Source organism: Gouania willdenowi, chromosome 5 (genome assembly GCF_900634775.1).
Source record: "Gouania willdenowi chromosome 5, fGouWil2.1, whole genome shotgun sequence".
Taxonomy (NCBI): domain Eukaryota; kingdom Metazoa; phylum Chordata; class Actinopteri; order Blenniiformes; family Gobiesocidae; genus Gouania; species Gouania willdenowi.
In genome coordinates, this window is record NC_041048.1 from 4,875,774 (window position 1) to 4,892,176 (window position 16,403).

The 16,403-nt window shown below is 36.3% G+C and overlaps 1 protein-coding gene across 6 annotated transcripts in view; it reads left to right on the forward strand.

Annotated features, from left to right (window-relative positions):
* Window positions 1-16,403, forward strand: part of LOC114463953 (plasma membrane calcium-transporting ATPase 1-like) — a 151,907-nt gene that overhangs the window by 64,324 nt on the left and 71,180 nt on the right. For all 6 annotated transcript variants that reach the window (XM_028447861.1, XM_028447855.1, XM_028447859.1 and 3 more), the window contains one exon: window positions 1,104-1,502. In XM_028447861.1, coding sequence (XP_028303662.1) covers window positions 1,307-1,502 — 196 coding nt within the window. In that variant the 5' untranslated portion in view covers window positions 1,104-1,306. The remainder of the gene's footprint in view (window positions 1-1,103; window positions 1,503-16,403) is intronic.

Consider the following 16,403-nt stretch of genomic DNA (forward strand, 5'->3'; position numbering starts at 1 on the left):
ATATAATCTGCAGCGACGGACTGGAACATCACACTTTGGACACACACACACACACACACGTTTCACACTCTGAACTTGCTGAACTCTCCCCTCTCTTTGGCCTGTGGTTCTCTCATATATAGGACGTACAATATATATAGGCTATTTAAGTGACATCCTATTAGATCAGAGATGGAAACTTTAATCACAGCGAGAGCCACAAAACTGTGATTGTGTGATCTGAGGGTCACATGATCAACATTCATGTCAGCATTTAGAATAATGAACAATCTGAGCATTAATACAGGAAGGCTTTTGTCCCTTTTTGTTGTTGTTTTGAGTCTTTTTTTTTAGTATTTTACTTTTCATTTTGTGTTTCTAGACTAGATTTTCTGTCGTTTTATCTGTTTTTGGAATATTTTTGTATATTTTATTATCGTTTTGTGTCTTTTTCTTGTTGTTTTGTCTATTTTTTTATTACAGTCTGGTTCACAAACATGTTGTATCTGATCTGAGGGTCACATTATTAACATGTATCTCTGTGTTTAGAATAATGACCAATCTGAGCATTAATACAGGAAACAAGAGCATTTAGTCTTTTTTTTAATGGTTTTTATATAATTGTTTTGTATTTTCTTCTTATTTTGTGTTTTTAGACTAGTTTTGTGTAATTTTCTCCCCTTTTTTGTGATTTGTAGAATCATTTTGGATTGTATTTTTTTTTTTGTTATGTGTATTGTTTGAGAAATTTTGTGTGTTTTTACTAATTTGTGTATTTTATTGTGTTTTTTGAGAGGCATTTTGTGTCTCAAGCTTTCTTAAAATATTTTCAATAAACTTCAGGTAATAAAGTTTACTTAACCTCTTCAGTGAGACTGTGACAAATATCGCCAATGATAACTTTTTAAAAATCAACCATTTTAAATTAGCATGAACATAAACACTGCAAATGTTTAGAACAACAAACAAAAATCAACAACAACAAAAATGAATCGAGCATAAATAGTTAAATGTTTAAAAATCCTCATTCCTGCTTCCACACATGGATACAATTACTTTGTCTACTAAAAATAGTGAGTTATCTGCATTTAATTCCTAATGTTTCTTTTCTCTTTTTCCCACAGAGTGACGTCAACAAGTCATGTTTACCTCGCCGTTTCCATGGTAACTACGCGGATCATGCACATCCAGGCCAGGGATTAACCTCAACACTCGCCGAGGAAGTACATCGTCCACAATTTTTGCACGCTGACCCCGAGCGTCGACGCTCACTTAATCACTGCTGAGAGCTTAGAGGACACGAGCGTGCCGTGACTAATTATCCACCATGGCCAACAACACGGCGGATCATCCTCCGGGGAACTCCGTCGCCGAAGGCGGCCATGACGGGGACTTTGGGGTGACCATGATGGAACTCAGGGAAGTGATGGAGCTGCGGAGCGCTGAGGCCGTCAACAAAATACAGGACGCGTTTGGAGATGTGCAGGGCATCTGTCGCCGCCTAAAGACTTCGCCCATCGAAGGTAAGATAAAAAAAAACTCATCAGACCAAACCGAATGAAGCAACCACTCATTACTAGTGTTTTTATATGTCTTTGTTCATACGTCAGAACTTCTGTTATCACAGCAGGAAAAATGTGATCTGTGGGCCACATTATTAACTTTCATGTCAGCATTTAGAATAATGACCAATGTGATCATTAACACTGGAAAGAACAGTTTGTATGTTTTTAGATTCATTTTCTGTGTATCTGCCATCAATCTGTGTATGTTTGTTGCTGTTTTTCGTTCTCCTTTTGTCTATTTTTCTGTATAATGTACGTTTTATTTTTGGTCATTTTGCATTTTTGGAGTCATTTTTCTATACTTTCTGTTTTGTTTATTTTGGTTGCAGTTTTATGTGTTTTCAGTATGCTGTATGTTTTTTTGGAGTCATTTTTGTACATATGTTGTCTTTTTCTGTATTTTTGTTGTCCTATTGTGTATTTTTCTTCATAACTTTTTATGTTTTTTATTGTTAGTATTTGTTGTAATTTTTATGTTTTTGGAGTCATTTTTGTGAATTTTTTTAATGTGTTTTTGTCATTATTTTGTCGGTTTCTGGTGTAATTTCAGTGTTGTTCTTACTTTTTTTGGTGTATTTTTGTTGTCCTTTTGTTTGTTTTTTTGTATAATGTATGCTTTTTTGTTTATTTTTGTTGCAGTATTGTGTATCTTTGTTGTCATTTCTGATGTCGTTTTGTTTTTGTTGTTATTTTGTGTCTTAGTGGAGTAACTTTACTTAGTTTTTCTTGTCTTTTTGTTTTCCTTTAGTTTATTTTTCTGTAAATTTTCTATTTTTTGTGAATTTTTGCTGTTGTTTTGTGTACTTTGTTCATTTACTTTGGGGGCCACACAAAATCATACACAGAGGGTAACATGTGGCCCTTGGGCCACCACATGTGAGTTAGGGATTGTGTTTTGATGAAGAAAGATGTTTTAAATATAGCATAAAGACAATAATTAGCCACTTTATGTCTCCCTATCCTTGGCTTGAGCTCCTGTTTGCTTTTAAAGCTCCCTTAACGCATTAATTCAACAAAGTGATGTTGCTCTACATGAACAGTATAATACGGAGGCTGTAGATTAGTTGCTAAACTTTAGACTTGGGGAGTGTTGAGGCCTTTGGAAAATGTTGATATCCTGATTTAAGGGATACAAGGGATGTCCGGTCTCTTTTCTTTATCAGCTCTACTTCAGATGTTACCCAGTGCTTACGCTCCTCTCCCATTAGTCTCCAGAGCTTTAGCTAAGTGGCTCATTATTTGTACACAGCACATGTGCCGTGTTTGGAGGAATTATCCAACAATTACACATCATCCCCCACTTCATGATGGCCTTCCTTTTCATTCAGCACAGCAGGAAAAGCAGCACATTTGGATGATTAACAACACTTGATGTGACGACTCTGATTTTTACTTCCCTTTATGATCTTAAACCAACGTGGGTGCTTGAAACATGCTGCGTCGTTCGGATGGTGACACACAGACCGTGGCCCATTAATCTCATCCTGGTCCAATACCTGGCAACAGCTTATTAAATCGTGGAAAACTGACAGAAATACGTAATTAATTTAATGGATATATTGTTATTATTAATATTCTCGCATAAAATCTGACATGACAGACTTCACTTCTGAAATAGAAATAGCCATTTAATAATAACCCTTACTGACAAAATCACTCATTTTCATGATATTTTTCCTCCTAAAACAATTGGCTGGACATCAAATCTGACATATATTTTTGCGTGATCTCAGCGTGTGCTTGTTTTGGTGATTTCTGTACATGCATTAACCGTATTAAGCATGTTTGCCATGATTCAGAGAAATCTAATGGCCTGTAATGACAATAAAATAGAAATTACATGGAATGGGAACATTTTAAAGTGGAAAAGAAGAGGCTTTACTTATGCTCCTTTCAGGCATCTTGAGTTAAGAACTCCGATCTCCATCTTCAAAACGTTCCTGACACAGCACGTCAAAATATAAAAAAAAACATGGCTGACCCCAACAGTATCTACAATAAAGGCATTCATGTTTGTGTCAATAAAACTACGATTATTGTGAATTTTAAATGTTTTTGTTGGCCCATCAAAGCAAAGCAACATAATGTAAAACATTTTACTAACAAGTAGGGATGTAACGATTAATTGTAAGGCAGTTAAAAATCGATTCATAGGTATCTATTTATCCTTCACTTGTCCAAATGCTGAGGCAGCGGGCGGAATCTGCTACTACTTTCTTTCTGGCCGCCTTCTACTCTTAAACACGTTCATAAATGATTCCTTACCCCTTTAGCACCGAAAGAATATCTGTAGTATAACGTGAATATCTGTAATAGTCAGGTTTTTCTATTAGCTCTGTCTGCTAGCATAGCATCTCTTCTTCACTGCTAGAATATCTGCATGCCAACTGACCACTGGGTTTCCAGCGCCCTCTGCTGGTCCAAACAAATATCTGACGTAAATACAGTGCAGACTGGTTTTAATTGTTAAGGCACAAAACACTTTTCAGTTGCACTTTTAAAAAGAAAAATAACTATTATGTAGTTTTGCATTGTTTACTATAGGACCAGAATTTAAATTAATAGGCTTCTTCTTCATTTGTATTATTGCTTTATTTATTTCATTCTAGATTTATTTTTAGTTAAATTGCATTGTTTGAGTAGTTTATCAAGGGATTCTTTTGACAATGAAAAATAAAAGGAAAATAGGACAGTACTTTCTAGTATTTTTCCCCAAAAAAATAAAGGAATATTTTTTAATCATCATTTGTCTATAGTCCCATTTTGTAAAATGAATTTTGAGAGAACCGTATCGTGAATCGAATTGTATCGGGAGTTGAGTAAATCGTTACATCCCTACTAACAAGGCATTAAAAACGATTCTACATAAGGCATAAAAACATGACACAAAGCACAAAATAAAACAAAAGATAACAGACAAATACAATAATTAATAAAAAAAAAAACGATGTATTTTAAAATCATGAAAACTGTATTACTGCATTCCTCAATATTGGTAAGTAATCAGTAAACATTGTTTATTATTTTCAAATATTTTTTGGCATTGCAAATGTATTTCAATTCTTATTCTGCGCAGTGACGTCATTGCCGTGTGACGTCAGACGAACAATTCTTGAATGAGTTGGGGTAATTTCCTTTTTTTTTTTTCAACCTTGCTGAGCAGGAGCTCTGACATCAGGGGGCGTTTCAACTCACTTTTATTAAGTAGGAAGTTGGAAAAACCAGAGTTATTGTAACTCTATGACTGGAAACTGCTGGGTTGATCCGATGATCTCGCTTCACTAATGATGACCAGAGCTTTTCTTTGTGCATCAAATTAGCATTAGCAACAGCTAGCTGAGCCACAGCAGCTACAAATATTGATGGTGTGTGTTAATAAGATTGCATCAGTGATGTTTGTCATCAAGCCAGGAGAGTTGATAGTAGAACGCTAGTCAGAACGCAGGGAGATCTGATCCAATCAGATTACAGCTTTGACATACGATGGAAACTCTAAACTGTTTAGTGGTGAAAGGTGATCCGTTTGGATTTCAGCGAACGCCGAGCGTAAGAGTAGAAAATGGCTGACGGGATGTTGCTTGTCCTCTCTCTATCTCTCATCCCTTGATCCCTCTGTGTGTGTTTTCTGTGTTAAATGTGTGTTTGCAGCCATCGCTCCATTCCAGGATTGAAATTAGTTCCAGCCCGTTCCCCTAATTGCTCCATAGATCATTGCTTGGTTCCATTTGATAATCAGAGGACAACTGTCGTCGCGTCCTCCGCACAAGAAAAAACTCACTTCAATGAAGAAACCAATCATTATATTTTTACTGCAGACCAAGGATGATGTCCTGGGGTAAACAGGGGGAAACCTGACCCAACAATGAAGATAGATCATCATAAATCATAGCCTTTAGAGCATCTCACAGGACAAGTGTCAGCCCAATGGATTCTTACCATTTGTCTTTTAAATCAATGCTTAAGAGGATTTTTTGTTACCAAAATAAGTAGGGATACACCGAATATTTGGTGGCCAAATATATTCGGCCGAATATTGAAAAAAAAAACAATGTTCGGCCTTAGGTTTAGTGAGTTAAAAATAAAATAAAATAAACAATAAATGACTATGAGACACAGAGATAAGCTACAATGCTCTCATGTAAAGAATTTTCAATATCCGTGAGTGGTGAAATAACCCCAAAGTTGGGGTCGAAAAAAATAAGTTTTTTATCCAAAGAAAGAGTAATCTAATCTTTATAAAATAAAACAGACATCAGATGTGTTTTTATATTCCCACATGCAGTTATGGGGCCAATGAAAATCGTAAAAAAAAAGTTTTTTTTTTTCAGATTTCATGAGACTGTCACCCAATAACCAATGCATATATATGACTAATCATTAGTGACATGAACAGTCTATGTACATAGCTCTAAGCTGATCAAATTACAGGGAGATGAGACATATGCTAAATTGTTTACTGAAGGCTCAAACATGCTCCAGACCCAAACCCTGAAAAACTTTTTTCCAATTTTGAGGAGCTGTTATGTCCACTATAATCACATATTTTAAAAACATGTTCCTATCAAATACTTTGTAGAATTAAATCACAGAGTATTTTGTCATTCTGAGGTAAAAGGAATATTTTTTTAGGCTCTAAAACCAATTACGTCTACTTCCTGTGAGTCTTTGTGTGTTTAAATTCAAACACATAAAGACTGACAAAGCTTTGAATGGAAAACAAATGTTGAGCTGAGTTTGATAAATGACTTGCAGTGTTTTTGGGCTAAAACGGGTAATACGCCACATGGTCAGCTCAAGTGATTGATTGTGTTTGTGTGACAGAAGTCAAGTCTGCAGGACACCTGAGACTCACACGGTGCTTCTCTGTTCTCACGTCGCCCTTCATTTCATGTTAGCGTGAAAAACGCTCATTTTCTAACTAGAATCGGGAAAGTCCTCATCCTGTGTTCTGTCTGATCGATGGCAATCATCCCGCTAACCTGATTAGCTCGCTAACGACTCAGCGGTTAACAGTTATATTTACCTGTGGGTGATGATTAGATGTTTTCTTTACTCTGTGCGCACGCTCATTGCTACACACACAGCTCCCACTCTCAGCTAATGTCTATCGATTATTCAAGAAGTGATAGCTTTTCACATGAAACACACTGTAAAGTATCTCAAACACACACAAGCCTAAAAATAAGTGAGGGGTTTGTAGATAAGATGCTATTTCTGTCACTGCAGAGGTGAGAAGATGACACAGGATAAGTTCTTTTTGGGTTTTAATTCATTTTTTTCCATGTAAAGGAGTTCAAACCAACAGGCAGGACCAGAGGAGGTAAAAATAAATTCCAGCTGTCACCGGCTGTCATCGGAGGCTGAATTTAGAGCACAAACACTTTGGATGTTTTACAGATGTTGCTGTTTTTTTCCTACATCTGAATAAGTCTCTGACAAAGTTTTATTTTTATATTTTATTATTTTAGATTTAAAGGAGTGGCCTAGTAAATATAAAGTAGCTCTCAAAAGTATTTACAGTAGCCCCATTTTGCACAGTTTGTCACATTTATTTGGATTTTGTGTGATGACCTACACTAAACATTATTTCAAAGAGGAAGGAAAACGTTACAGTATTTTAAAGTAAAACCAACAAAAATATGGCTTGCTTTGCAGTCCTTCTTGTATATGGAACGTGGTTTTAGCATCAATTTGATATCAGTGATATCAGCTATAGTGAAGCTCGACTAGTACTAATAATTTTGGTTTCTGTGCACAAGTACTCATTACTAATGAAACAAAAAGTGTCACTAGTACTACTAGTAAGCATTATATTCTAATAAAGGGGGCGGGAGAAAAGCAAATTCAGGCTTTCCATTGGCTTTTGAAAACATTCCAACCAATCATGGAGCTGGATTTGGTTCTAATCCCTCCTACTTCATTTGCATTACATCTACTGGTACTACTAGTGAATCTTATGGCTTTACTGGTATTACTAATAGACTAAAAACATCTATTAATAATACTAGTGACATTTTGAGTGTACTAGTAGTACTAGTAAACTAAAAGTTTGTTCTACCAATAGGTTTTTGGCACACTAGTGCGTGAGTAGACATTATTAGTACTACTTTTGTGCTACTAGTAGGGCTGGGCAATATAGACCAGAATTCATATCTCAATATTTTTACTCAAAATGGCTATATACGATATGAATGTTGATATTTTTGACTCAATAAAGTCTTACCAGGAAGACAATTCTGGGTTAAAGTTGCTGATGAAAAATGTGCCACTTTTAGCTTTTTCTCTTATAAGGGACAGCATGTGCGAGTGAGTTCTGTAGTGTAGCTTGTTTAGGGGAAGGTCTGGGTTAGGGCACATGATGAGAAGTAGCGACTCTAAAACAAGTATTTTGATAAACCATAAAATAAAAATGCATCGATATAGGCAATATTGTAATTTTCCATATCACCAAAATATTAAACTTGATATATCTTGAATCTCGGTATATGGCCCAGTCCTAGCGAATAGAAGTATTATTAGATCAGAAATATGTTACTAGTAGAAGCCTGAATTTGCTTATCCCCACCCCCTTATTAACATATGATGCTTTTTGCCTCATTAGTAAAGTGTATTTGTGCACTAGGAAATGAGAATTGAGTACATGTACTCCTAATCTAAGCTTAGTAGGGCTTGACTCTGGTGCCATTATCTTTGTATGTGTGGAAGACATTGTTCCAAATCTCTGCACAAGCTGTTTTTATGTTTTTATTTAACATTTGTCCAAATGTCCAGTTTTATTTCAACCTATATCTGCAGCCTACAACTTGATCATCATATCTTCCGAGAGCAGCAGCGTGATCGATCATTCATAAAATGAATTCTCTCTCACGTTATACGGGAGGAAAAGTCAACGACCTGAGTTTCAGTCGGAGCTGCGTGACCCGAGTCCTCCTCACTGTAACTAACACATTCATACACTCCATCTCACTCACACACACACACACACACACACACACACACACACACACACACACACACACACACACACACACACACACACACACACACACACACACACACACACACACACACAGCCCGAGGACATTAACGTCTCTGCCAGCTGAATCTCAATGTTCCTCCCAGCATTTAGCAACCAGTAGAAGACATGCAATGCTCTTCTTCTTGTCTTCCTCTATGTTCTCTCCATCCTTTCTATCAGTTCTTCTTATTGTCTTTCTCCACACACTGTATCTCTGATCTCACACAAAGCTATAAAACCATCTCTGCCTTTTGTTGTTGAGCTTCAATGTCCAGAATAACCAGTAAACCAGGCACTGGGCGATGCGTGCGGCACTGAAATCACACGCTGTGTCGGGTTTCCGTGTGTGCTGGGGGTTTTCTGCTCCTCAGCCTGTTGCCCTGAGGACTTTGGAAGCACAGCTACTGCATATGCGAGATTTGTGTGATAAAAGCAGATTTCCCTCTTGTAGTGTGTGTCGATACTGATGCACGCTCACGCTACTTTTTGTTCTCTTCCTCTATAGTCTTGGGTTGCATGTGAATTGAAATCATTTTTGTTTTTTACAACCCGTGCAGAATCATTGCCTGTACAGTGGAGACAAAGATTGCGATTGAAAGGCCTTAAAACATGTTGAAATGATGATGTTTGTTTGTAAAAAATTATTGGAGAAGTAGTAAATTTTTTGTGGCCAGTCGTTCCTTTGCTTTTTGACGCTTCCCTGAGGAGCAGTGCAGCTGCTGTGAAGTGTTCTCTGAGCTTTTGGAGTTCAAGGGCCTCGCTCAGTGGCACATGGTGGTGGACTCAGGAGAAGAAGATTGGAAGAGCCACTCAAGCTTACTTTTTATCAGCTAAAGACATAGTGTAGGTCTCATAGATTAATAAATCAAAGATCATTTGCACGAAAAAAGATGTAAAAACTTGAATTCGGCACTTGAAATATTGTTTTATTTTCCACTGTAACACTTTCTTATTGACTTTGTCGGAAAAGTTTCACTCATTGCATTGTGGGATGTGGAGTCCTGTAGACGGATGCAGAGAAATGGTTTTAATTCATTCTCACTGGCTGTGTTAGAAATAGTATCCTAACATACTATACAAACTCAATGAGTATATACTATAAGTATGTTAGGATGATGAGCGTTCCCACTAAAGTATACTTCCAAGTTTCCCAACATGCATTTGGAACCTGCAACGATAAAAAAACCTGAATCAAACTGAGGCTAAATATCTGTTGATTCTCCATCTTGAATGTTCTGAAAACATTTGAAGTGAGAAAGTGACCAAGTAGAATATCAACATGTGCTCATTTGATCCATAAAACTCACAGAAACACATTTAATGCTGACATTTCAAAGATTTTCAGAGACCCTCCATTGTGCTGCTGATAACAACTTTTGGTTAACTTCAAAATAAGAGCCCTATTTACAAAAGTGTTGAAAAAAACTAATGGAAGACAAGATGAGATGCTTTTATTTTGAAAAGGGGATGCTTGATTGTTAACTTGAACTGGTCCCAGGACGATTTTACATTCCATTCGCAATGCATCATGGGATGGTTGAGTATGACTAATTAAAAATATCCCCATATACGTATTATACGTCTACATATTTCTCAAGAACTCAGTCTTCTCATATTATCTAATGTGTACACACTACATACTAATGTGACGTCAAACTTAGTATGAGTAGTACGTTAGTATGACATTTACTACACAGACACTGTGATTTCTTGGGTTTCTTTGCCAAACAAGGAAGACAGTGATTCTGTTGACACCATGTTTGTTCTAGTTTTATTCCCGTTATTCCCAGTAATATCACCTCACTCCACGAGACATTCAATTTTGGCCACATTTCCATTTTTCTATGTAAGCCCAGAATAATTAAACATCCGCCATTGTTTTACTGTAACTTTCAGTAAAAACACCAGAAATGTGTTGGAAAGTTTTTGGGGGCAAACACATGAAATCACAGTAAGAATGAAGTAAAAACACTTCTAATCATTTGTCTAACCAGAGGTGTGGACTTGAGTTAAATGACTTGAACTCGAGTCACAAATTTGATGACTTTAGACTTGATTTGACAAAACCACGAAGGACTTGCAACTCAACTTAGACTTTAGCCTATTGACTTGGGAAGACTTGACTTCCTACCCTTCCATGGCAAAATATTTAATCAAATACAATTATTATTATTATTATTATTATTATTATTATTAATAATAAACATTGTCTGCACTTCGACCATCCAAAGGCAAAAATGACTTTCTTCTTTTTCTTCTTTCTTGGTTATTGTCACTTTGCAACCAACTTCTATAGGTGCATATCACCACTTATATGTTTAATTTAAATACTTTCAACATTCAAGGACACAGAAAAGCCCCCCAAACAGGACTTTGATTGACAGGTCTACCTTTAGACAATCTGACAGACTGGTTGTACCTGTTTCTACTCTCCAGTATGATTATTGTTTGTTTATTTAACAGAGGAACTGTAAAAAATTGAAAATGCTGAATTGATTTGTTCATAAAAGCGTTATGTTAGATTGTATCACTATCATTAGACCAGGGGTCTGCAACCTTTACTCTCAAAGGAGTCATTTTGTCTAATCTCACTTGGATTAAAGTCCTTCTGGAGCCGAATAAAATACCTTCTCAATGAAGACAATTCGGTGAATACATTTTTATACAGTTAAAATAATATCGAATAATTTCATGAATTATTGGATTTGAAGGACTAGGAAATATACCTTGATTTGCTAATTTCTTGCAATTTATCAAGCGTGTACCTTAAGCCGGCATGTTCACAGTTAAATAAATCTGTCCCCACACAATGAAAATCTCTAATTTCTTCCAGAATAGTGTTTTTGTTGGTTTAGTTGTCTTACTAGGGAAGCTGTAGAAGTTACAGGAGGTGAAGTAAGAAGGTGGCAGAGTTATTGCACAATGTGATTTATTTTCAGGTTAACATTGTTTTTCCATAATTTTATTTGAAGTTAATGTCATTAATCATCAATACCATCTGTAAGAAATATTTCATTATTTTAATATTTTTTCAACGCTATAGGGAGCCATTGCAAAAGAGTGGAAGAGCCACATGAGGCTCCAGAGCCGCAGGTTGCAGACCCCTGCATTAGACCAATATGTCCAAGTAAATCATTGTTTCTATTAGTTGAATAAAGTTGCTGTGGTACATTATGGACTTTTGACTCGGACTTGATTGTCTTGACTCTGGACTTTAGTGACATGACTTTAGAATGTTTTTTAATGATAAATCCTGTTTTTATATTGGATATTAATAATGGAATGGATAAAGATAATGTAGTGGCTGTATGTAATGATGACTAGATCTTTTACAGTGTACATCACAATGGCTTGGCTGCAAATGTTAAAGAATCCACACGTAGGGGGAAAAAAGGAATGTAAATTTTGATGGTAATTGGTTCTAGATGATGCTTTATTGTGATATTCCAAGGAAGTCGTTGTGGCCAGCTGTGAGATAGCAGTGATCAGAGAATGAAAAGCTCTGCTGGTCGTGGTCGGTGATGAAAATGATGGAGACAAAGACATGCTGGTTGATGAGCTGCAGAAATGATGAGGCAGCAGTTCTACACAGAATAGGGAAGCAGTTCTCTAATTCTGTCAAAGAGACTTTATTGTGAAAGCAGGATGGATAGAAGTAAAAAATTTTAGGCCGTGGTTGGAAGTGAAACTCTTTTAGAATCAATGAAGTAATTTAAACAAAAATCCCATTTGGCAGAGGAGTGTGCACAGAACCCAATCTCTCCCATCAGAAGCTCATCTCACAGCTTTAATCTACATTTCCACAGGGACGGGAATGAGCAGTAAACAAAACCTGCATCACATTCACAACTAAAGGCTTTAAAAACGGACTTTCTCGCCCAAACAGTTGGTAAATGGGCTCCGAGAGTCCCTACTTTATTTTAGTGACAGCAGCCTCCAGCTTTAGACACAGGCTTCACAATGATGAAACTGAGCCGTGTGTGCGTGTCTGTGTGTGCGTGCGTGCTGATAAAAGATAGTCAGCAGTGACTTTGACAGCAGCTGTATTTAAATAGATCTATGCCTCATCCTGAAGTTTATTATTTCATAAATAATCTTTTATCCATGCTAGAGATGAGGCTGTTGTTCAGTTTAAGAACATCAAAATGTTCATATCAGCCTTTAAAGTGTTTATTGTAGCACCATAGGCTTTTATTTTGAAAAATCCAAAAAGTAAATGATCTTTACTCATTTATTCTCATCCCACGGTTTCCTGATTTCATTTCATGTCACACCTACTGTCACTTTATTCTTCTTCTTTCTCATTCAAACGTTCAGTCATAAAAGTGTTATAAAAGCACAGGTAGAAGAAGCTGCTGGAAATTAGATTTATATATATATATATATATATATATATATATATATATATATATTTGGTTTTATTGGTGATTGGGATGATGACCATTCCCACTGAAGTATACTTCTAAGTTTCCCAAGATGCATTTTTGAACCTTCTCCATCTCTGAAAGTTCTGAAAACATTTTAAGTGAGAAAGTGACCAAATAGAAAATCAACATGTGCTCATTTCATCCATAAAACTCACAAATACACATTTAATGCTGACATTTCGGAGGTTGTCAGAGACCCTCCATTGTGCTTTTGACAAAACATCCGGTTAACTTCAAAACAAGAGCTCTAATTACAAAAGCATTAAAAAAACTAATGAAAGACAAGAGGAGATGCTTTTATTTTGTGAATTGGATGTTTGATTGAAGCCAGTCCCAGGACGATTTTATGTTCTGCTTGCAATGCATCATGGGACAGTTGAGTATAACTAGTGTGCCTACTGTGCATACTTAAAAATGTTTGGGATCAATAAACTATATTGGGGTCTGGGACCCAATGGGGACTGGGATCAATACATTATAGGGATGTAACGATTAATCGTAAGGCAGTTAAAAATTGATTCATACGTATCACGGTTCACATCTATTCTCTGAAAATTGAATCGCAGTACTTTTTTTAAACAGCAGAGGGCGCTTATCTTTTTTTCCTTCTCTTGTCCAAATGCTGAGGCGGCCGAATCTGCTACTACTTTCTTTCTGGCCGCCTTCTACTTTAAGCATGTTCATAAATGATTCCTTACCCCTTTAGCACCGAAAGAATATTTGTAATATTACATTAATATCTGTAAAAGTCACTTTTTTCTATTAGCTCTGTCTGCTAGCATAGCATCTCTTCTTCACTGTTAGAATAACTGCATGCCAACCGACCACTGGGTTACCAGCGTCCTCTGCTGGTCCAAACAAATATCTGATGTAAACACAATGCAGACTGGTTTTTTCAAGTCCAATAGTTAAGGCACAAAATACATTTTCAGTTGCCCTTTTAAAAAGAAAAAGAAGTATTTTGCAGTTTTGCATTGTTTACTATAGAACCAAAATTTAAATTAATAGGCTTCTTCTTCATTTGTATTATTCCTTTATTTATTTTATTCAAGATTTATTTTTAGTTAAATTGCATTGTTTTGAATAGTTTATCAAGGGATTATTTTGACAATGAAAAATAGTATTTTCTATTTTTTTTCCCCCAAAAAATAAAGGAATATTTTTCAGTCATCGTTTGTCTACAGTCCCATTTTATAAAATAAATCGTGAGAGAATAGTATCGCGAACCCAGTATGGTGAATTGTTTCATCCCTAATACATTACATTACTTCCTAACTAGTCATATATGCACATTCAGCAGAAAAAGGTGGTTTTAGGGTCTACTTACACTTACTACTTCATATCCACATTTCATGAGATTGATCCTGAGGAGCTGATTAGCTACTTTAGCGTCTCATTAGCATAATTGTTGGTGTGGTAATGATGAACATGATCTGTAAGAGTGAGAAGCTTTCGCCCACATTTAGGAACATTTTCTCTCATCTTCTCTCAGCCCTTCTCATGTGTTGCCTCATCTAGTTTTCACATTCCTCATCTCATCATTATTCATCTCAGCAACGTCATTGTTATAACTACGTGCTAGTTTTATATTTCATTTTTGACTCATTTATATTTCTCTTATATCCTGTAATTTTGTTGTGGTTTTGTTCAATTTTTGAGTCATTTTACATATTTTTGTTGTTGTTTTGTGTGTTGTTGGAGTCATTTTGCTTACTTTTTTAATTCATTTAATGCAACTTCATATCATGGTTATTTTTTTATTTTTTTTTTACCAATTCATATTTTTCTTATATACTGTGAATCTCTTTTAGTTTTGTGTTTTTGGTTTAAATTTGGAGTCATTTTGCGTATTTTTGTGTGTTATTGGAGTCATTTTTTGCTTACTTTTTAATTAAACTTTATCTCATCATTCCTGCATTTTTTTTTTTTTTTTTTACCAATTTATATTTCTCTTATATCCGGTGTATTATTTTCAGTTTTTATGTTATTTCCAATCACTCCATCACTTTTCACAGAATCTGCTCAATTAATTGGAACGTGTCGATCCAGTCCAAAGAAAGGCTTTAAATCTCTGTGGAAGGAGGTGAACTTTTCACTATTCAGCGTTTATTTAAAGATTCATTCACCGACAGAGAAAGAAAGAGAGAGGCCATGGTTAATAGACGCAGACATCTTGTTCTTGGTGAATGACCAAGTCTACCTCAGAGAGAGAGAGAATCCCAGCAGCTCAGCATGTTGACATTCAGCTCACGTTCCACTGCACTTCTCCCAATTTTCACTGAGCATCCATTCCACAGCAGCCATGTTGCTGCAGAGGAGGGGGTTTTATATCAGATCTATTCAAAGTGTTGTCTCTGATGTCCGAAGCAATTAGGTCACCTCAGCTCTGAGCCTCCATAAATATACAGTAGAGACGAGCTGCTGGTCACCTGTTGGAATATAACACACAACTAATGTGATTTTATTCATGTTTCCTCCTCATGTTATATTTAAAATGACTTTAAAGAGCCAGCAGCCTCCTCCATCACAGCTGACTGAGGGAACTTTTTGTTTTGGGTGCCTTTATAAGGAGACGTGAGTCAGTCAGGGCTGGAAAAGCACAGCAGCTGCAGCTCTGGAATCAATAGCTCGTGGATATATTTGGAGGAAGTAGTTTAGCCTTGATTTAGGTGCTTTCTATCTCTATCTCTGCTGGGTTTGATTTCATCTGTGTGTAGGATGTTCACAGGGCGACACTTCAGCTGGAGAGGTTGTTAACTAAAGCTAACAGGAGGTTGTCACCTCCTAACGCTGACGTAATAACACGTACATTAGAAATCTGAAACTGTAATATCATGCTTCAGACTCACACAAAGCAACAAACAATACAATAGAACAGAGACGGGAAACTTTTATAACAGCAAAATGTGACGGTCTGATCCGAGGGGCCACATTATAAATATTCATGTTAAAATTAAGAATAATAAGTGATCTGAGCATTATCACAGGACAGAACGAAGGGTTTGTGTGCGTTCATGTTGTTTTTTTCTTTCATTTTTATATATTTTTGTTGTCGTTTTGTGTATTGTTGTGGTCGTTTTCTGTTGTTTTGTTGAATTTTGGAGTCATTTTGCGCATTTTGTTGTTGTTTTGTATATTTTTTTTAGTTTTTCTAGTCATCTGTTGTGTTTTTAAGTAATTGTAAGTAACTGGATCCCAGACGTGCACGTGTGCAGGCCAGTGGAGGTGTTTTGATGGGGTTGGGGGTGTGGGGGGGGGGGGGGGGAGTCCATGCTCTCCATGGACCCCACCATCTGCCTTACATCTTTTTAGTGTTTTTTTCGTTATCGTCATTATCAGCGGACACCACTTAGAAGCTGTTATTAAGTCAGTAATGCTTTTTTTAATATGAATTATTATTCCCCCAGAAAACCT